The sequence below is a fragment of the Hermetia illucens genome, chromosome 4, assembly GCF_905115235.1.
Source record: "Hermetia illucens chromosome 4, iHerIll2.2.curated.20191125, whole genome shotgun sequence".
Taxonomy (NCBI): domain Eukaryota; kingdom Metazoa; phylum Arthropoda; class Insecta; order Diptera; family Stratiomyidae; genus Hermetia; species Hermetia illucens.
This window is the reverse complement of record NC_051852.1, coordinates 156,735,309-156,758,093: the sequence shown is the minus strand read 5'-3', so window position 1 is coordinate 156,758,093 and position 22,785 is coordinate 156,735,309. Positions and strand designations below refer to the sequence as shown.

The 22,785-nt window shown below is 43.8% G+C and overlaps 1 protein-coding gene across 2 annotated transcripts in view; it reads right to left on the bottom strand.

Annotated features, from left to right (window-relative positions):
- Nucleotides 1–22,785, bottom strand: part of LOC119656327 (low-density lipoprotein receptor-related protein 1) — a 230,720-nt gene that overhangs the window by 44,509 nt on the left and 163,426 nt on the right. For both annotated transcript variants that reach the window (XM_038062789.1, XM_038062790.1), the window contains exons 2-14: nucleotides 17,647–17,769; nucleotides 17,363–17,488; nucleotides 10,813–10,926; nucleotides 10,628–10,747; nucleotides 10,439–10,561; nucleotides 10,208–10,317; nucleotides 9,953–10,103; nucleotides 9,504–9,666; nucleotides 9,145–9,361; nucleotides 2,166–2,349; nucleotides 1,484–1,811; nucleotides 963–1,166; nucleotides 708–902 (exon numbers count right to left, since the gene is read on the bottom strand). In XM_038062789.1, coding sequence (XP_037918717.1) covers nucleotides 708–902; nucleotides 963–1,166; nucleotides 1,484–1,811; nucleotides 2,166–2,349; nucleotides 9,145–9,361; nucleotides 9,504–9,666; nucleotides 9,953–10,103; nucleotides 10,208–10,317; nucleotides 10,439–10,561; nucleotides 10,628–10,747; nucleotides 10,813–10,926; nucleotides 17,363–17,488; nucleotides 17,647–17,769 — 2,158 coding nt within the window. The remainder of the gene's footprint in view (nucleotides 1–707; nucleotides 903–962; nucleotides 1,167–1,483; nucleotides 1,812–2,165; nucleotides 2,350–9,144; nucleotides 9,362–9,503; nucleotides 9,667–9,952; nucleotides 10,104–10,207; nucleotides 10,318–10,438; nucleotides 10,562–10,627; nucleotides 10,748–10,812; nucleotides 10,927–17,362; nucleotides 17,489–17,646; nucleotides 17,770–22,785) is intronic.

The window sequence follows — 22,785 nt, the reverse complement described above, 5'->3', positions numbered from 1 at the left end:
GAAAAAAAAAAAAAATAAGTAAAATTGTTCCTTTCAAATGTTGGATATTAATGAATGTCGGAATTGGGCTTATAAAATTAAGAGGAGTAACTGGGAAAGCTAAGGGGTGTTGAAGCGGGAGAAAACGAGGAAGTATTAAATATTATTAAATGCATATGTCCCAAGACCGCGGGCAATACATATATTCGAAATATATGTTAATATGCCAGAGTCGTCGAGACTTTTAAGCCTGGAATACTCTTTTGACACTTAATCAACAATTATCCATCCAATCGACTACTTCGAAATAAAGGACTCTATATTTGAATTAGCAGAACTTCTAAAGTAAGGAGTCAGGGCCGTGGAGGGGTAAAAATTTTCGAAAAGACGGAGCCCGGGGTGAAAATGATATTGGTGTAGGATGAAAATTATGCGAGCCCTCCTGTTATCCCTCTTTTCAATTAAAATTTCTATTCCGGGCCCCCGAAAAAACTCCGGGTGTAGGGGGAATCCTCCTTTTCCACCCTCCTCTCGTCAGGCCTGAAAGGTTTTCTATCCTATATTCCGTGTTTGAGAAAGATATCGAATATTCAGTCTCGACTAAATTCAACCCTATTCAACTCAGAAACAAAGGTTACTGTAACCATATAATAACGACGATAACAAACGCGAGATATAGAGAAATAAAATGATCCATATCACATATATCTGAGACCAGCACAACTTACCAGTAAAGTTTCTTCTCCATGTAATCAATATTCAAACTGATCGGCCAAACAATTCGATTCGTAGATGAATTCGTCAATACCTCCTTATGTGTTCCATCCAACCATATGCTCATAATGGCTCCACCTTCAGAATAACTCACTTCCGACCAAGTAGAAAAATACAACACTCCCCGCTGTGGGTCAACAGCTAGAGACCTGAAATAAGAATTGCAATTTAATTCTCCATTAGCTTCCGAATTTGGATAGATTCATTACATAGCGTCCATATTAATGTCTAGTGTTCGCACTAATGACGTATTTTTCAAATCTGTAACGTAAATTACATTCGTTTCGCTCCGATAGATATAGTTCGAGATCCAGTCATACGCCAATGCTATAGTCGCATCTGGGGTGGTTAGCAAGCGTTTTCTTCCAGTGCCATCGAATCTCTGGCTGTATATGACAAACTCTCTTGTCTTTCTGAAAATAGTTTTTCTTTCAATTAGCATGAGTTCTCCCTTGGTGGAAGTATAAAGCGTAGAGGGTGGTCTGGCACTTTAATTTAAACATGAAGAGCTCTAATAAGGTCCACATTCATTAACGGACCAACCTGCTTCTTGCTGGTAAAAACTAAATTTTTAAATTTTCCAATAACTTGATTTTTTGTTGACGTTAGGTGGAATCTAACTTAATTGAAGTCCTTCGAACAAAGGATGCACTATCAGCCTTCAGTCAAAAGAAAGTGCAACTTAACCACCCAAAAGCACTTGCAATTTTCAAATACTTCATCTACGTACTCGTCGTTCTTCCTGAAGTACAGTAGCTGCTCTTTTACGTTGTAATCGAAAGCGACGGGCGTTTCAACATTAAGGACAGGCACAATTGTCTCCTGGTTTCCACCCCCTGGCAATGTTTGATTAGCCGATAGCGATATACCCTTAATTCGTGTCACCCCGGCAGTTGCATATAGTAGAAACGACTCATGCTTCACAAGTACGCATTCCTGTTTTGTCTTCAGCCGGTAACCCGGCGAGCACAGACACTGTGCTATGGCAACATTATTTTTCCACATTGGTATGCAGATTTGATTACAGCCACCATTGCGATCACGGCACGGATGAGCAACTGAATTGATGAATTAATAATAAATAACAGTCATTTTATTGGTATGTAAATCAGCCGTAAAAGGAGAGAATGAATGAATAAATTAGATATAAATATACAAGTAGCAAACTAATATCTAAATCTGTCTCTCTATCTAAATGCTGAAACCTTTTGTAATCCGATACTTTCCGGCATAACATGTTCGAGCCGTGAAAAATACGACCCTTGCATATCGCTTGGAAAGTAGTCGAAAAACAGCCAATATGAGTATATCAAATATACGCTAACAATTCTGAAGAAACTCTTTCAGATTGAATTGTATCTTTGATAGTACGAGCTTACACAGGAGTTGTCTTTTGATATATCTGATTTTACCTTCAGGTTGTCGCTGACGATGAAAAACTCGAAGACCGGAAGCTTTCTCTACGTTATTCACGATGCGAGTTGGTTTGGCGGTAAATCTATCTATCGAAGATACACTTTTGTTAGCCCACGATGCGACGAAAATTGTATTCTCAAAGATTTCAATGGAGTATAGTGATTTGAGTAGATACTGAGTCTGAAAAAAAAGATGTAAAAAGTTGAGTTACTTAAATAGGCAGCAGAATCTGCACTGCAGTTGTAAAAACAGAATGATATTAGGCTCGAAATGATGGATAGAACTTAGTGAACTTTAAGTGAATCTTAACAATTAAGAAAACATTTTTCTGTAATAAACTACATTTAACTCTGGATAAGATAGTATAAATTTTAAATTGATCTGATCATTAGAAATAAACACATTTTTGTGCAGATGACAATTTATGATCCTTTCAGTTTCATTTCTATTTTAAACTTCATCTACTCTCCCGGTTACCACCTTCCTTCGCGGTTGGAGAGGTCACGAAAGGAGGGGAGAAGGCTCTGGAGAACTAGGTGGCAATCTAAGATTAAGCGGTAATCAAGTCAAAGTCTGACAACATTTTGAGGACTGAGAGGTCACAGAGATTTACATGTGGCCACTCTAGTTGCTAAGAGCTTTTGGTTAGCATTGTTTTGACAAACAGAAGATCTGCTGAAGACGTTAGAAAATATTGCACTAACCTCACTTTTGACGCAAGGCTTCAACCAGCTTCACATTCTGCAGTCTGACTCACGGATAAGCGGATAGCCTTCAAATGCCTTCTGGCAAGCCATAACGTTCTTATTGTACAAAAGTTTCAAGGAAGAGTTCTTCTAGGACATTAACAATTCTTCATGTCCCCCAAAGGCTTTTTCATTGAATTGATTTCCGCTTCTCAGAAAACGCCTTTTTTATAGGGACTATCGGAGGAATTAATGAGTTTCTTGTTTGGGATATGAGGGATTCTAAGTCCACATCTACTTGATGTTAGTCCGGACCCAATGAACAGAAACTTAATTTTTTAGTCCACAGACCACTCTAGACCCTGACAGTACTTTGCTCAGATATGTGATGGGGAAACATGGTCTTGGGGACTGTAACGATAATAGTGGGAGGTTTGCGGATTTCTGCAGGTTCCATCGCTCGGTCCGGAACATTGTTCGAGCACAGACCCCGCCATAAAGTCAGTTGGGGTTCAACTAACCGACACCGTACGGGCAATCAGATTGACCACTTTACAATTAACAGTAGATTTATGAGTTGTCTTCTGGATGTGCGTAAACAGAAAGGCAACATCGGCATCGGCATCAACAACTAATGGTCGCTTATCTTCGTTTACGTGTTGCGTCCGCCATTTTTGGCAGAGTTGGAGAATTGCGAACCCCCAAATTCAACTTCGATCGTTTATACGATTCAGCTGTCGCGCAATAGTGGGGGAACTATCTTGCCGATCGGGCGAAAGATACACTGAGTAACCCGCATGAAAACCTCGAGAAGCATTGGCAGTCATTAAAGATGCTTTTTTCTCGGGTGCTACACAGGTCGTCGGCCACATCCCAAAGGGGCATCACAGGATCTAGCTTGCTGCGGAGTCTTGGAAGAGGATAGATGAACGGAAGGAATTGAAGGTTTTATTGAACGCTGCGAGTGATGGCGGTCATGACGCGCTAGAACTCCAATACCCTACGAAATCCCGACAAATTAAACGTAGTGTAAATCGCGACAAAGGAACATTTTGTTATTGTGCTGATCAGGAAAGCAGAGGGTGACTCAGATTGTAATGAGTTCAGTATTGTGTACCGTATGGCGATAGAATTTGTATGTGGGCGCAAATCAAATCAATGGCCCTGTGAAGGACATTAACGATCGAGCAGTTGAAGAGGCGGAAGGAACTGTATTGCGCCTCCTGTGGATGAAATGGCTGGTCACCGTAACATGCGGATACGGACTTTTCCTCTAAACAGAAGAGAAATCATCTATTAATGCGCTCAAATAGAAAGCCTTTGGGCTCGACGACCGCCCGCAGAATTACTTATCGCTGCACCTGTTTCTGTAAATCTGCTACCCCCACTAGTATGGAAATCCTGGGAATCCGAAACCTTTCTCATAGAATGAAAGAAAGAATTGATCGTTAAGATTCTGAAAAAAGGATACCCGTCTTGAGTGCACGTACTCAAGAAGGGCGATCAGACCCGAGTCTGCAATGAGACTCTTCAGAAGTGGCTTTTGCAATGAAGCTTACCGGAGGTTATCTGGTACCATCGCAACCGGGCCGGCCGTCTAATACATATGCTCTAGAAGAATTCTTGGGGGATCTGCTCCTGGCCAGATTATTTGCTGTTGGCCCCCCTTGCGGAAACTATCGGTAGTTGCGGTCGCGAGCAAAGCTCCTTGTGGGCTTTAGTGTGAAGTTGCGCTGTACAACTCGGGCGCGGTACCCCTTACTTGCAGCAGAAATAAGCCTCTTATGAACTCAGTAGAAATCAGTACCGCTGTGCTAATCTTCGCGGGGCTCTGATTGTGGTCTCCGAATTAAGCCGTGTTTGAAGAGGACCGTGGGATTAAGCTTACATGATAGGCATTTACGTTAAAACCCCTGGATCCAATTGTTACTCGACTGTGGGCGTGAAATGTCCATATTTTATAGTATTCGTCACACCACCATGATGCCATTTGAAAGCATGCATTTCATTTGGTGAAAAACTGTTTGAATTCTTGAGTAGGACCAGTAATATGAGGTTTTTTTTTGGAGTAGGGTAGTTGAATGCGTTTACGCACAGAGTGTTGGACTTCCATAATAGTACGCTGTCGGACTACCAACTAAACACCTCCCTGTCATCAAAGAATTTGCTTGAAACCGTTTGACACATTACTTCGGGCTAGCCCTCCCGCTTTTCCTATTTTGGGAGCCTTCAAATCAGGAAATCCCTTTCACGAACGGAAGTGTTAGTTCAGGGAATTCAATTTCTTCGGAATAAAAAAAGCCCAAACATAATGCGCAACCTGACTGCAGCTGCCAGCGCCCTTCAGCATCTCTCTGACAATGTTGTCTTAAGAGAGCTCCCCTGTGTTTACATAAAGCTGCTGACGAAAGCAGTCCCACCTTTCGTAAGAGAAAAAGGTGTATTCAGCGTTATCCGCCACTCCATTGCAGAACAAGCAATCAGGAGATCGCGCCTTTCCAATCCTGTGCAGGTAAGACTGAAAACCTCCATGCCCGCTTAGAAGTTGGGTAAGGAGGAAATCAATCTCACCGCGCGTTCGGTTGAGCCACGGGTCTAAATTGTCGATGAGCTACGGAGTCCATTTGCCCCTTGGCTCATTTTGCCAAGAGAGTTGCCATTCGGTAAGGGTGCGTTGACGTTCTTCACGGCGACCACCTCTTCTAAGTTTTCACCCTTACGGCGGTAGATAGCTTTGCGTTTCTTGGCAAGGACGGCAATGTGGATCATTCCCGCGATCACCATCACGGCCGGTTTGGACACAGTGCGATAAGCAGACGCCACTCGCAAAGCTCCTCGTCTGTGCACTTGCGCAATGCCCTTACGATGCACCTCCTTGTCAAGGGCATCAGCCCATACCTGCTCGCCACAGTGCAGAACAGATTCCGTCGCTCCCATAAGAAGACGTCTCCTAATAGATATAGGGCCCCCAACATTCACCATTAGACGACTCAGGGCCGAGACTCCAGCTTCAACCCTGTCCGATGCCGCTTTGAATTGCTCGAAGAAACTCATCTTCGAGTCGAGCATTGAAACAAGATACTTAACCGCTGGGTTTGATTCCCTGTCTATCCTCCTCTGGCGTTCTAGCGTCTCATAGAGCAGGAAGCGGTCGTTTGATAATTCCTCAATATCCGCAAGAGATAGCTTGGCACGTAGAATAAGTTTCCTAATGTGCCTAGCATATCTGTCTATCCTCCTCTGGCGTTCTAGCGTCTCATAGAGCAGGAAGCGGTCGTTTGATAATTCCTCAATATCCGCAAGAGATAGCTTGGCACGTAGAATAAGTTTCCTAATGTGCCTAGCATATCTGTCCATCTTACGGAATTGAAGGCATTTCTGGCGTTTTAAGGAGCACTATCCATCGAGTTCGGCAGCTGTGCGGCTCGGGTCAATGAACCGTATCTACGATCTTCATAATAGCATCCACTGTGGATCCCCCTATTCTGAACGCGAACTACCTTGGGTATAAGTCCCCGCCTCAGCACGTCTTCTCCTAATGAGCTCCTCGAGCACTTTCCCGGCCATGTCAAGCATACAAACCGGTTGGTAAGCAGACCGGAGCTCCTGGTCTTCTTTACCCCTGCTGATCAGCGCGAGTCTGGCCACCTTCAAGCGGCAAGGAAAAATACCCTGCTTCAAGTAGTAAGTCTGGCCGTTGACACCAGTTTGTAAGCTTCCACCTTCTTGTTTTTCATAGTGAGTGTGTGAATCGTGTGAGAACCGCTTATTCGAGCTCACTCATTGTGAAAAGGGGGCAATCGTCGACGCTTTCCCCGCTATTGACATCAACCACTACAGGATGTCTGGAGAATAATGCCCGTAAAATGCGGTTCATCTGGTCGGTACTTAGTACACAGAGCTTCCGCAGAACTCCGATTCTCCGACTGACAAGCTTTTAACCAAGTCCCCACGGGTCCTCATTCAACCCATTGACCATTTATAGCGCCGCGGAGTCTCCTTTTTGCTAATCTATACTATGACTTTTTAACGCTTGCGTCCTCGTTGGCATGTAAACGTTGTATCAAACGGCGGAACGTCTGCCGTCCACCAGTACATAGGAGGCTTGTCGCGGCCGCACTTTTCTCATGATTCAGTAGTTCTTGATGTGCAAAAGGGATTAGAGAAAGCGCTGCCCCTACACCCCCTTCCATATCCTTGCAGGTGAAGTTTGTGAAGGAGCAGAGTTCCTCTTTTCTAACCTTCCTTTTACATTACGAAAATAGTACTTTTTCGGAGCACCATAGCCTTTCAGCGGGGAATGATCTCCACAATTCTTCGACGTTGATAGAGAATGAGGGCCCTCTTCTTCCTCCCAGGTATCCTCTGCATCTCCTCCCTCTGCGGAGAGAAAACGTGGTCTTGATATAGAGCAAATTCACTAAAATCTGGTAGTTTTAAATGCGTACCATATTTAAGTGAATTTCCTCCATACCAAGACCACGTTTTTTCCCATTTAATGCGTAACATTCCTAAATTTTCCATAATTAAGCCCATTATTTTTACATGTCGCTTGAAATCTAACATAGTTAGGCAACTTTTGTCAACTCTGGAGGTTTGTAAGTTTAAGGTACGTTACAATAATGCATATTGAAATTTAGATAAAAATCGATTTTGAAATTTCTTTAAAATTTAAAGAGTTATTCCTTCAAAGTGATGATGACCTTTGTAGTTGGAAAAACACCCATTTATAAGAAATTTTATGTAGTCTTTGAAAATGGCATCAAATCTTGGACTAAATAATTGAGAGAGTAGGAAATTGTGATTTTTTCCGAAAGTCAAGCTTTTCGACACTGTTCACGAAAAACGCTATAACTCTATAAAAGGAAAAGATAGAGTGCACATTCCATGGACCAATTTCCCTCAAACAATGACAGGTTTACACGGTGGCCTGAGGTAATACCTCTGAAAGACATTACGGCGCAATCTTGTGCCGAAGCTCTCTGTCGAGAGTGGATACCTCGCTTTGGCGTTCCTGCAGTGGTCATCACTGACCAGGAAAAGCAATTTGAGTCCACTCTTTTCTCGGAGTTAGGCAAACTCCTGGGGTTTAAACGCTAGCGGACTACTGCATACCACCCACAATCCAATGGGATGCTAGAACGTTAGCACCGGACGCTGAAAGCCGCCATTATGGCACCCGACGATCCGTCCTGGACTCAAGTCTTGCCTCTCGTCCTACTCGGCCTACGTACAACCCGCCGAGAGGAATTTGCTGCCAGCCCCGCGGAGCTGGTATGTGGGGAGAACCCAAGACTCCCAAGCGATCCGGTCTTCGACAAGAGATCGGGTCTCACAGAGTCGGGGTTGGTGCGTCTGCTGAGGGATAATCTCCGATGCATCAAAGCCACATCACCCACCCGACACTCGTCCACACCTACCTCGCCCAAGGAACTGGACACGCACGATCTGGTCAGGACGGATGCCGTCCGGAAGCCGCTGCAGCCTCCATATGAGGGCCAGTACTGTGTTCTAGAGCGGGGAGAATATTTCTTCCAGTTCGAGATCGAGGGACGCAAAAAGGCGGTCTCTCTGTCTAGGCTGAAACCCGTGTGCGCCCCGAAACAGCGTCGTGTCCGCTTCATGGACTGATGGTGAACGAAGTTCCGGGATCGGTCGCCGAAACCCCCTAGGTTCCATCTGGGGGCGGAGTGATGTGGCGCGGCAGGATTTGCAGCATTTATTTCGAATCTTGCGAATGCGAGCAAATAGATGGCGCGCCGAACTCTCCACCCTTTAAAGCTCGCCACGAGTGTGGAGGACTAGTGGTGAGAAGGTGGCGTTGGTTGGGACAGGAAAAGACCGCATGGAGATAAGCCGCTCTCTTCTGTCTCGACCACCGCCAAGTACACACGGCTTCTTTCTCGCAACGGCGGCCCTCTTCTGTACGTGTTTTTGATTGTGATTTTAGTTATTAAAATAAAGAGAAAATTAAATCGGAATTGCTCTAGATTTTGTTATCAATCGTGTTGGTTAGTTAAACAAGTGAAAAAGATCTTTTAAAGCAATATTTAGCTTGCTGTTAATAGCCAATTCGACATAGAGGCAGCAGACACTGTTACTTCAGCAACGCAGGCTTACATATAATGCGATAACAATATATTCCAAAGGCGGCAATTCGCCTCCGTGAGAGATTCACAGCAGAACGTTGGAAATATATTTGGAAAAGAGGGTTAGAGTACTATCGACCATTAAAATCTGTACCATCATAAACGGGACACTCTCTATAATAGATTAAATTTCTACTTACGTTCGGTTCTTTCTTCAGCGACCATCGATTTTTTCCATTGTAATCAACTCGTTCAACGAAATCCAAGTAGGTATCAATCCAATAGACATGTTCATTTGCTAGGTCCAAAGTTAATCCAAAAGGATAATAAATTTTCTGTGAAACTAAAACTGTACGGTTTGAACCATCCAGACCAGCTCGGCACAACAATGGGGTCCACTCCGAATAAAACATGAATCTGTATTAATAGAAAACAATTATCGATTTTAGTATATCAACTGGAAATGAAATATTCGTTTCAATAAATAAATTGCCTCTGATCGGCTAAACAGAATCCAAAAACGACTCCAATATTGCAAATAGAATTAATTTTTAATTACCCTTTTGTCGGATCCAAAGCTACTGAGGAAGGTTTGTTTATTTCGGTTTCCAGCAAAAATGAGCAATATTGCATATCATTCCTGCACAGGACGATACAGCCAGGACTCGTATTCAAAAAATACCAATTACCCGAAATCCAATCAAGACGTATGTGATCAATTACTAAGTGGAAGAGAGAGGAGGCAATTAGTAGGATGTACAGAACTACCGGGCACTGAATATGCCTAATGAACCAGAATGAACAATTACGAAGGGAGTACTTCATGAAGGATGGCTTTGGCTCATATTCGGCTCAGTACCACATAGGAGGATGTTTTCGCAGCATTGCTACGCCTTAATTCTAGTACGTGTTTATGCGCTTCCTCGAATAATGCGGAAATTATATGTTTTCGAGAGAAATGCAGCCGTAAACTAACAAATTAAATAGTTCTTTCGTAATGACGCTTACTAAATGATCCAATAAATTGTTCCGGCAGCGAAACATCCCAGCTCTCAATGGCACTATCAATATTATGGCATCTTAAAATTCTGGATGAGAGATCCGAATACAACGCACACGCGGTTCGATTGCGATGATATATTTCTATTTCCGTCACTTCCTGCAAGGGAGGAAAGCAACAACAGGACAAAATGAGAATTCATCCCCAAATTGTGTAACAGATAAAATCGGTCATTCATATATAGTTAAGGATAATATACGCACTTTATAGTTCGTCGGCAAATTATAGCTCATATTTTTCATTCCTTTGAAATTTACGAGACGCACTTCGTTGCTGGTGAAAAACACAAGTGTGGCGTTATCCGTTATTGGCACTAAAAAAATTGAATAAAAAAATAAAATAAAATTGAAAAATGACAATGGAACTCGTATGAGGAAAAGCGTTGATTATTTTCATCGGAACCACTCTACTGAATAAATCCAAAATTCGCTTACCATTAATAGCGAAACATCGATTTTTCACGGCTTTATAACCGGAAACACATGAGCACGTATATGATCCTGGCGTGTTGGTACAAATCTGATCGCATATTCCTTCGATTGAGCATTCATTGAAATCTGAAAATGGTTTTCGTTCAGAACATTCGCAATGCGACGTCACAAAGAAAGCATTATTGAAAATACCTTGGCACAAAGTTCCATTCGGTTGTCGTCCTGGCGGACAATAGCACGTTGGACGTCCTTTTGTCGTTATCGTGCATTTATAGGAACAATTAAGAGTCTTGCATGCAGCCGTTTTATTTCCTAAGCAATCAGAGAAACTTTTACAATTCAGAGTTTTTCCAAAAATGGGAGTTTGAGATACAAACCACAATAATGTTCATCGTTATCACAATCGGCATGACCATCACAAAATTTTGATATATCTAAGCAGTAGCCGTTGGCGCACTCAGTTTGGTAAGGAAGGCAATTGGTTTTTGAGCCTGGAAAAATGGAGGAAATTTTTCTAGAATTTCACAATTAGGATATAAAAGCTACAGAATAATGCTAGCAATAAAACTTTATGAGCGGAATGGGGGAATGAATAAGGAAAACAACAGAAAACTATACAAGTTGGACAATTTTTATTTAGGATTTGAATTGCGTCTGCTCTGGTACGAAACCGTAAGCTGCCTTCGTCCCGCTGTTAACTTTAATTTATGTAAGTTGTCCGTGGAGGCAAGTCAGGACTGGGGAGATTCTTCAAGGCAGATACGAAGATAACGACTATTGTAGTATCGGCTCGAATATAATATAACGAACATAAGCAACATTCCTTAAATTCTTACATTTAATAATGGGCTCCGGTTCAAGAAGTAGCCAACAATGCAATCGTCGTCCTTCATTAATATGTGACCTATCCACTGCCACTTCCGCTTTTTAATCACATCCTGCCAATGGGTAACTCTCCTATGGGCCGACCAAGTTCCTAGTAGTTCACGTTGGTGATCCAAGGGTTAGTATAAGTCCCAGGGCGAAAAGTGGATTGGTGCTCACGATGGAGCATAAAACCTGGGCAACGCCTGCTGAACTAACACCAACAGCTCTACTACAAAACCCTATCTCCACCTCCATTTGGTGACCGCTGGGAGCTCTTTTTCGTAACGAAAAGCTGCAGACGGAGAAGAATGAAGGCGAGTTTCCCGAACCTAAAAACGGGACAAATTGTGCCAACTGGTCCTCCAGGTTGGAGGTTGGGTAGGGCTGACAAGCCTACATGGAAAACAACTTGTTACGAAGCCAAAACAGGAGCCTAGGACTGGACAGATAATACAACGACGAACCCGGCAACGACAAAGGAATAACGATTTGCGTATTTTCTCATGGAACGTGCGCTCCCTGTACAGACCGAATGCTGCTAAGCAGCTAGCCGATACCCTGTCTCAATATAAGGCTGGTGTAACAGCATTGCAGGAGATGCGTTGGACAGGCACCGCTTTCCTGGAAAAGAGTTACTACACCATATATTATAGCGGCCATTCGGTGAGGCATATGCTCGGAGTAGGTTTCTTAGTCAGTCAAAAAATGAAACCTGCTGTTATCGACTTTGAAAACATAAGCGAACGGCTATGCAGTCTGTGTTTGCGAAGCAAGTTTAGAAATATAACCCTCATTAACGTTCACGCCCCTACAGAGGAAATTGGAGAGTCGGAGAAGGATACCTTCTACGAGGCAGTTGAACGGACCCTCGAAGCCTGTCCCAAGTATGATATCAAAATCATACTTGGAGATTTCAACAGTCAAGTAGGGACGGAGCCAGTATTCAGGCGATACGTCGGCTCCCATAGCTTCCATAGGGATATCAATCATAACGGATTGCGGATCATTCAATTAGCAGTGTCACACGAAATGGTTGTTGGATGGTATTGCTACCCCCTAAGTGATAAAGTGTCAGTACCACATGGAATTGAATATCGCGTACGATCATCATATATACACTACGAGCTATGTATAAATGAAGTCATGGTATACCCGAATGTTGTTGCATGAAACTATTAAGTTAACAGCTATCCTCTCTTAGACTCATTGTTAATAGCCTTACCAAGTGGCGCGGCTGATGGCAACTCCAATTTCCCCTCCCTCTGAAAAGAAGTCCAGTTAGAATCGGTCGATTGGAAATCAGAAACAGCTGCCTCCCCGCTGAGAACGGTGCTTGCGCCAAACGGACCACAGATAGCCCATTTCATAGCGAACTGGGGAAAAGCGGAAAGAGAATGACGTCCCTGAAGGAGACACTATCAAAGTAGTTTCCAGGGCCAAAAAAAGGAGACGAAGAAGGATAAACGGAAACAACTGACTACGCCGCCAGAAACCCGTCTGTTCAAAGACAAGTGGGTTACAAACCAAAAGCCAGGAGCAGGAAAAACGAGGAAACAAAGAAAGACTAGACCGTCGGCTCTGCGCATGAAGCCGACGGAAGGCAAGACATTTGCGGAAGTCCTTAGTGTAATCCGCCAGAGGATGAAACCCGAAGGCAACGGAGCAGAGGAAAAGGAGAACTAGCGGAGTCCTGGTCGAACTGGGCCCGAAGACGACTAACAAGAGTACGTTCTGCGAAGTGGCTCTTGTTTCTAGCCTAGAACCCATGTGTTCTCTATAAATCCGGGATCTTGACTGCCTCACAGAAAAGGTCGAAATGGAGGAGGCGATAAAGCGTGAATGTCCAGAAGTAACCAATGCCCAGATAGGTAAATGGAAATGCTCGAGGCCAAAAACTCGCCATGGTAGAGGTCCCCGAGCAATATGCAAGGAAACTACTTAGCGACGGTAAAATCAAAATTGGATGGGTAGTATGCACGGTACGAATGTCGATAGTCCCCACCAAGTGCTACAGGTGTCTGGACTATGGACACACGTAAGCAACTTGCAAAGGACCAGGCAGGAAAACACATGGCAGACATGCGACCAAGTAAATTACCAAGCGAAGAGCGTCGTACAGGGGGTGGGGACTGGAAAGGGCGAATGTCATGATCCGCATTTTCCAAATTAACATGCGCCGGAGTGCAACCGCTTAGCAGTTGTTAGCGCAGTTCGCTGCGGAGGTAAATGCTGATCTAGTGCTAATCAGCGCGCAATACTGAAATATTCAAAATTCATGGCATCTTGACTTATCGGGCACCGCTGCCATCTGGGTTTAGGACAACGTTAGACTTCATACTCTTGCCCAAAGCCGAGGGAATGGGTTTGTTTGGATTTGGTGTTTAGGGATATTGTTTTTTAGCCTCACGCCGAATGAGACGATACCGAACTTTCCGCGGCGGCTTGATGTTCTGGAGGACCACGTTTCGACCACGGAGGGATGAATCCTGGTAGGCGGTGATTTTAATGCTAGGGTTCTTGAATGGGCATCCCTCAGCCGGACTCCAGGGACAAACGGATTTTGGAAATGGCGACGAGAACACTGGATCCACGACAACGTTTCGTCGCTCAGGCTATGAAGGAAGCATTCTTGACATCACTTTTGCGTCGAAATCTCTGTCATCATGGGTGGACGGATGGCGAGTCCTGGAAGACTTCTCGGCAAATGAGCACTAGTATATCGCGTTCGAAGTGGTCGATGCTACTTGCCGGCGAGCACCAACGCGACGCTCTCCTTGTCTGTGGAATGTCGCGAAGGCGAACATCGGGCAGGCAGAACCGCGTTGGAGGGTGTTCCGGAGGGTGATAGCGTCGCAGCTGACACCGTCGTAAATTCAGTAATGAACCTGATAACGACGGCGTGTGAGGCTTCCATGCGCCGGAGGAGCCTCAGCCGCGAGAAGCCTACTATGCACTGGTGGACGACAGAAATTGTCGACCTACGGAGGGAGTGTAATAAGCTCTGCCGTTTAGCACAACGTTTAGACGGCAACGAGTAGGTATGCGCCATAAAGGCACAGTATAGATCAGTAAAAAGGATAAATAAAAGCGAAGCTCGCAGCTGGCAGAATCTAGTCAACGAGGTCAATGTGGACTCGTGGGGACTTGGCTATAAGTTTGTTACCCGGAAAATTGGGGCTCTGCGGAAGCCCTGCATATTGAATACCGACCAGATGGACCGCATTGTACGGACATTATTCCCCAGACATCCTGTACGAGTTCGTCGGGGATTGCCCTCTTTTCACAATGAGAGAGCTCGAAGAAGCGGAGAGAAGAAGAGGAGACCCGCAGCTCTCATCTGCATACCGACCGCTGTGCATGCTTGACACGGCCGGAAAAGTGCTCGAGGAGTTCGTCAGGAGTAGACTCGCTGAAGCGATCCGCGTTGTCGGGGAATTATACCTAAGGCAGCTCGGGTTCATAAGAGGGAGAACCACAGTCGATGTTATTTTGGAGGTCGTAAATGTGGCCGCCAATCTCGACGGATAGTGCTCCTCATAACGCTTGATGTCAGAAATTCCTTCAATTCTGTAAGAGGGACAAATATACTAGGTGCATTAGAAAATTCATTTCATGTGCCAAACTACCTCTTGCGGATATTGAGGGATTATCTGAAAGACCGCTCCCAGCTCTATGAGACGCTATAGGGCCAGAGGAGGATGGAAGTCACTTCGGGAGTAGCACAGGGATCCATCTTAGGGCCGGATCTCTGGAACGCTTCCTACGGTAGCCTGCTGAGACTCGATACGCGCGGAGAATCGCGCCTGGTCGATTATGTAGACGACGTTGCGGGTCTTGTTGCCGGACGCACTGTGAAACAGACGCAAAGCAGACTTGGTCCCATCAAGGACGGATAAGCGGATGAATGACTGCCCATGGTTTCTGTCTTGCGCTGGAAAAAAGCCGAAGTAGTCATCTTGACCAGAAAGAGAATCCCCACCCTGCGCCTAATATCGATTAGTAAGTTGATTATAGAGTCAAAACTGGCAGTTAAATACCTTGGTTTAATGCTCGTCTCGGAGATGAGCTTCTTCGAGCAAATCAAAGCAGCAGCGGACAGGGCTGCAGCTGGAGTCTCGCCCTTGAATCAGCTAATGGTGAATGTTGGGGGCCCTATATCTACTAGGAGACGCCTCTATGGCGCGGAGGTATGGACTGATGCCCTTGACATAGAGGTGCATCGTGAGCGCCTTGCTCAAGTGCAGGGACGGGGAGCTTTGCGAGTGGCATCTGCTTATCGCACTATCTCAGAACCGGCGGTGATGGTGATCGCGGAAGTGACTCCCGTTACCCTCCTTGCCAAGGAGCATAAAGCTGTCTACCGGCGTGAGCGAAAGCTTGAGAGAGATGGCTACCCGTGAAGAACGTCAACGCACCCTTATCGAGTAGCAACTCTCTTGGCAAAATGAGTCAAGGGGCAGATGGACAGAGCGACATATCGACAATTTAGACCCATGGCTGAACCGAACCCACGGTGAGATTGATTATTTCCTTAGCCATCTTCTAAGCGGCACGAAGGTTTTCAGTGTTACCTGCACAGGATTGGGAAGACGCGATCTCCTGATTGTGTGGATGGAACGGAATGGAGTGGCGGACGACGCTGAACACACCTTTTTCTCTTGCAAAAGGTGGGACGGCTTTCGTCAGCAGCATTATGCAAACTCAAAGGAGCTCTCTCTAGACGACATTGTAAGAGAGATGCTGAAGATTGCTGGCAGCTGGAGTTGTTGCGTATAATGTTTGCGCTCTTCTTATTGCGAAGAAGATTGAATTCAACCGGCGGAGGGTCTGGATGGCAAGGGGTTCCCAAACTAACAACTCCTAAATGCATTAAATAAATATTATTTTTGTTTATAAAATTCATTTACTTTTGAAATTAAAAAGTTTTCTTCCGGGAAAAATCAGATATACCTTAGTAACTCACCGGGGGTCTATTGCGAAAAAGGCAAGCATATTTTTCCTTTTAAATAACCAAAATACCGCAGACGCTGCAATGAATACATGACTTTGGTTCTGCAAACCGCATCAAAGTAGAATCCGCACGTAGTGCTTGTGGCAAGCTGCTCACCAACGGCGAGGAATAACTCAAGGGGTTAAAAGAACACTTCACCACGATTCGTATTCGTACTTCATCTTGTGATGTTCCATCCATTCGGAATGAAATAAATAAACATCGCAGTATTCCAATTCAGATATAATACAGGTATATATGTAGTAGATACCTATTTATGGTACTACAAAGTAAAAAGCTGGAAGTTTCAGGTATGACAAATTTTGTAGCTCCCTAATGTGAACGTTACACACAAGTTACTAGACATGGAATTCGATGCAATCTTTTGATACGACATCCCATCTAATTGAGCATAATACTCCCAATTGAAGCAAATTCCCCTAAAAGTTGGTTAAAAGCAATAGATTTTGCGGTATATTTTTCAGTCTTACTTTGTATCTTAATACCGATCCCAAAATGGATTTAAGAGGGATACTTTAAGTGATTTCCAAATAAAAGACAGATACTATTATTAGGGTCGTTTATGACGATATCTGGATGGTTGTAATCTGTAAATCTAGATTAAAACTGTTACGAATCACATTTACAGGTATTTGAAGGAAAATGGTATCATACTTTTCATGTAATGCCACAATGTAAGTGACGCACCCCCGTCTCCAAATTTTCCTGTCATAGTCAGCGGACGGACAGATAGACATTCACCTGGTTTTACTGCAATTTCTTTAGACAAAATTTGAAAAAGAACAAAAGAAACGAAGCCCTTAGAATCTTTTACTGGCTTAAATCTTTTTAATTGAAATCACAGATACTGTATTTCGGGAACCAACCCGTAACTTGAATATTGCGAAAACTAATAATTGGGCCTGTTAATAGAGGAAAGTGGTTATGATCTTGGAGGAATTTGGTATTACCCTTACTTTTAAAAGTGGTGAAACTGGATATTAGCAACTTAAGGACTTTAAATTATTGCTAGCTAACCTAATGGGCATCATGCACTGCAATGCACTTACAATTTCTTTCATCAGAATGGTCATATGTTCCGCAGTCATAGTCTCCATCACAAATCCAACTCTTAGGAATGCATTTCCTTGAAACTACACATTGGAACTGCTCCGGATTACATTCTACTGCAGATCCTATAACATAAAAATAAAAGAGATAACATTTATCCACTCCAGAAATAGCTTCCTATTCTGTTCCGCAGGAAGTCAAAAAAAACTAGGTTTGCCTGTTTGGTTCGCTGAGTTTAACTTCCAACTCCTGGAGGGGTTTGAAATTGAGTTCAGATACTTACCACACTCTGCTGGTTCGTCTGATTTATCATCACAATCAAATTTTGAATCACATTTCCATCGCAATGGAATACACTGGCCGTTATCACATTTGAATGATGAAGGATGCGTGCATGATGTATCATCTACAAAGAGAAAACATACATAAATTTAGTATTTTTGGGAAGCCAAAAATAAAAAAACGTAGGAAGAAAGATATTCGTAGATATAAGAACGTAGGCATATCGGAAAATATTTTGAACGGGAAGAAAGAAAAATCGTTTCTTACAAGGAGTCTTGGTATCCAAAAAACTCTACTTAAAAATAAACAAGGATATGGAAATCTGGTAATTTCATGTTGGGATCGATTTGTGGCTCGCTCATGTAAAAGTTATACTTTATACTTTTAAGAATATATTTCAAGTGAAACTCAAGAGATACGATTCTATTTTACTGTATTGTTGACGTTTGAGCTGACTTCAAGGTCTTTCTCCCATGGAAAGAACCTTCTTAAAATGTAAAAGAAAGGCCATAGAAAAGCGCACAGAATAAAGAAAAATAAAACAAGACGTTGGTAATTTTCACGTAGGTTAGTCCTACGTGATGCTGTGAAGCGTACGGCTATACCAAATAAAAACAAGTTGACATTTTATGTCTTGGTTTGTAGGAATTTAACGCTAGAGTGCAACTGAGACTAATCACAAATTGATTAATAACAGCCGGATTTCCACCAGACTTTCCAGTATGGTGCACGATATTACAGCCTATGTTGTGCATTTTATGGTTTGTAATGACATAATGAAATTTGGGACTCACCAAAAAACCATCCTGTTTGGCAGGAGACAACCAAGAGGGGATAGCTATCCAAAAAACTTAAAAATTTGGCAAAACTGACCGCAAAGCTCCGCCGGCAAATACTAAAACCCCACCGAAATGTTCACTCAATACGCACTTGCTTACTTACTTCCTAGGCAAGCTCGAGAATGTGAGAAGGGTTTATCAATCCCTCTCGTGTTATTCTACAAAATTTCACTTGGCTTGATGCGTGGATCTTCAGTAGAATCTGAAAAACAAATAACCATCGGGATATCATGCGAACCTATCGGAAGAGTGCTGCAATCGAGAGAGAAGACCTACAACAAATCGCATCCTCAATCGATATTTCTCTTGCCACAGATGTCCATGAGGCGGATCTTTGAGTTTCCCATCATCGCTTGGCTCCTTCAGGGCGGATGCCCCTTGATTATTATGAACCTTGCAGATTAGAATGAAGGATAAGAAGAGGAGGTCCTCAAATCAACAGAATTAGCTCTGATTTAATTCTGCATAATTCATAGCAAAATTCATGCAAAAGAATAAAATAATAAATTTAAAGAAAGGACATAAGGAGGAAAAAAGGAAAGAAAATTAATAATAATAAAAACAAAAACAACTCCGCCGCAGCCGGTGCCAATGAACTTCTTCATCCGCTCCTACTACGAAATAACGGGGACACGTACAACTCTTGGTTCCATTAGAGATTCGTCGAGCGTTTCCTGAAATTCGCGCACGTGACTGAGCAGCGAGTTGCATGCCAGTACCGCTTTATTACTGGCAGCGACACAATCCCGGCCATTATCAGCGAACATGTTCGACTTCAGGTCATCGCGGAAGCTGGTGACCAAGAGTCGATGCGGGCAGAGACGGCGGTGGTGTCAACACCACCACACCGCACTGCAGGCAACCGTTTCAGTACTCGCTGAAGCACTCTTTTCCACCGTCCAGCTGAGGTCTCCGCGAAGATTCGGGATGAATTGCAAAAAGCGTGTATAGAATTCTCGGAAATAGATCCTTTGCATCTCTATGCATCTTCAGCAACTCCAAGAGTTTTATCTCAAATCAATGATGAGATTCATCTCGAGTGTGTGCTGATATGTCGCTGTTGCAACTACAGTCACTTTTGTATTGTGCTGCAGAAGATTCACTTTCGCGTTATTGGTTAGAGTAACCGAAATAATCCACCATGGAAAATTCGTCTGGAACGTCGGCGGGACTCACTAAGGCAGGACATTGCTAGACTGATTCAAATCAGTTCTGGCAATGCTAGCAGACGAGTGAAAAATAAAGTGCAAAGAATTTACAGGAACTGTGGCACCTAGCATATATCAGTCATCAGTTGGCCCGGTTTCTTACTGTGGGAACTACCTGCCTTGTCCCTAAAAACGCGGACACAAGATGATTACCTACTTAGCAACCCTCTACAAATTCAGAAGGTCCATTATTAGTGGACGGGTTGGTATGCACCTCGGAACCAACAACATTCTATCCGAGGAGCAGAAGGGCAGTCGAATCGGGTTAAGGGATTTGAAAGAGCAACTCATTATCCGCGCAGTAGTTGTGGGACAAGCAACTAGAGGCCAAAAAAACCTCTTTAGTTGTTATATCGATTATACCAAGGCTTTCGACAGCGTACCGCATACCTGGCTAATCGATGTCATACGCATGGATCCCAAATTAATAAAGTTCCTGGCGACAGTCCAGGAAGGTTGTCATACCGCCTTATGAGTACGTTCTTTTGAGGATGCCAATACCTTAGAGCCTATCCATATATGGAGAGGCATCTTCCTGGGGGATTTGTTAAGTCCCCTTTGGTTTTGCATGACACTGAGCCCCCTTTCATGGCTATTGAAGGATATTAGAGGGCATGGTTTCGCAATCAAATATGGCTACTTGATGTATTTACTTGACATCAAGATGTATACTGGTACTGACGGCCACCTTAGAAGTCTGTTGCGAATAGTGGAACGTTCAGCCTCGATATTCGGATAGAATTTAGATTACATAAGTGTCGAATCCAAACCATACGCAAAGGTCATCACGAGCCGCATATCGGACATAGCATTGGTGATCTCCACATCCAAGCTATAACCGAGACAGACTTCTACAATTTCCTAGGAATTCTGCAAGAAACCCATGCTCGAGTTGGTGATCTGAAGAATGCTCTGCTCTGAATTTCTGCGACGCGGTACTGAAATCACTTCTCTCGCGGAAGAATAAGATAAGCGCATTGAAGGTATTCGCTATCCCCTCACTGGGGGATGCATTCAAAATATTGCCGTGGACGAAGGCCGATCTGGAAAACGTCCAGCGGCGAATGCGCACTACTAGGTTCAAATTCCGGATGCATCATCCAAACTCTGCCATGGAGCGGATGAACCTGCTTCGTGACATCGGAAGTAGGGGCGTGGTTGGCATGGCGGCATAACATCATTGCCAAGTCGACCCGCTACGCGCTTGTTTATAGCAAAGAGCAGATGAGTCTCTTTTTGGCAGCGGTCTGTGAGGCAGATTGTGGACTAACTCCACTTAGCTTGAAGGATCGATCTTTCAATCCTCTGAGTGAGGTGAAGTCAGACCAAGAGCGGATCGATGAATGGAAGTAGTGAATTGTCTTTGGCAGCCATTTGTCGATTTGCATTTTTCGAACAAATAACTGCGTACCGGGGGTCTTTGCTGAGACGGAGAGATTTCTGCCATTCAGAACGGCGGTTTCGACATCCAAACTTATAAGGCCTACAAATAAGTTCTGTCGGTTTTTTCTTTAAATTTGAAGCTTTATTGTGAAAAATTGGTTATACATTCATTGTTCAAAGTATTGCCCATCGCTAGCCACAACTTTCTTCCATCTTTCAGCCAATTCATAGATACCATCGTGCCAAAAATTGGCCTGCTTGGCCGCTATTCACTCATCGAGCCATTTTTTGAGTTCGTCGTAATTGGAGAAGTGCTGGTCAGTCAAGCCATGCTGCATCAACCGGAACAAATGGTAATCAGAAGGAGCAATGTCTGGAGAATACAGCGGGTGGGGTAGGACTTCCCATTTCAACGTTTCTAGATATGTTTTAACGGGCTGTCCAACATGTGGACGAACATTGTCATGTTGCAAAATAACTTTATCATGCCTTTGTTGGTATTGCCGCCATTTTTTCTTGAGTTCGCGGCTCAAACGCATCATTTGACGTCGGTAGAGTTTGCCCGTGACCATTTCGTTCAGTTTTAGCAGCTCATAGTATACCACACCCAGCTGGTCCCACCATATACACAGCACGATCTTCTCACCATGAATATTCGCTTTGGCCGTCGATGATGAGACATGGCCGGGGTATCCCCACGTTGCCCGACGCTTGAGATTATCGTAATGGATCCACTTTTCATCGCCAGTAACTATTCGATGCAGAAAACCCTTCCTTCCTTGTCGTTGGAGCAGATGTTCGCACGTGAAAAAACGGCGTTCGACGTCTCTTGGCTTCAGTTCATACGGAACCCAATTTCCGACCTTTCGGATCATTCCCGTTGCTTTTAAACGGTTAGAAATGGCTTGCGAGTGACTCCAAGTGTTTTTCCAAGTTCTTCTTCCGTTTACGATGGATCTTGGTCGAGCAATGCCTCTAATTCTTCATCTTCAAAAATTGTTGGCCGTCCGGCGCGCTCTTCGTCTTCCAAGTCAAAATTGCCACTTTTAAACCGTCCAAACCACCTCTGTCACGTTCGTTCAGATAGAGCATGGTCACCATAAACTTCCACCAAAATGCGATGACTTTCGGTTGCTTTTTTCTTCATATTGAAATAATGAAGTAGAACTCCCCGCAAAAACACATTATTTGGTACAAAATTGGCCATTTTCGTTGATGAAAAAAGTATTGTTGTTTACACTTCAATTAAATAATTTATACTGATGTTTGTGCCTATTGACAGTAACTTTCCGATGAATGTTTGGAAATGTGGATCAATGGAATAAAAAATAAACTACGCCATCTATTGTGAAAACCGACAGAACTTATTTGTAGACTTTATATAAAAACCTCATAATGAAAGAGCGGGTGGAGAACGACTAGTGCAGAATGCGTGGTTCGGCGTTAGAGACATTGGACGATCTCATTTCTCATTATAAAAGAGAGCGTATAACACCTGTGAGCCGCTTTTGTTACGCTACTCCCAGTGCAGAGGTGAGGCAGCGACTGATGAGTTGCCTCTGCCCTGGTACGAAATCGTAGCCGTCTTCTCCCCTGTTTTCATTTTTCAACTTTGGGTGTTAACCCAAAAGAGGAGTCCGTGGACCATAAGGAGTGGGAGAAAGTTGCTTTCCATTTGATCCGGTCCGACATCAAGTGGATGCGGACTTA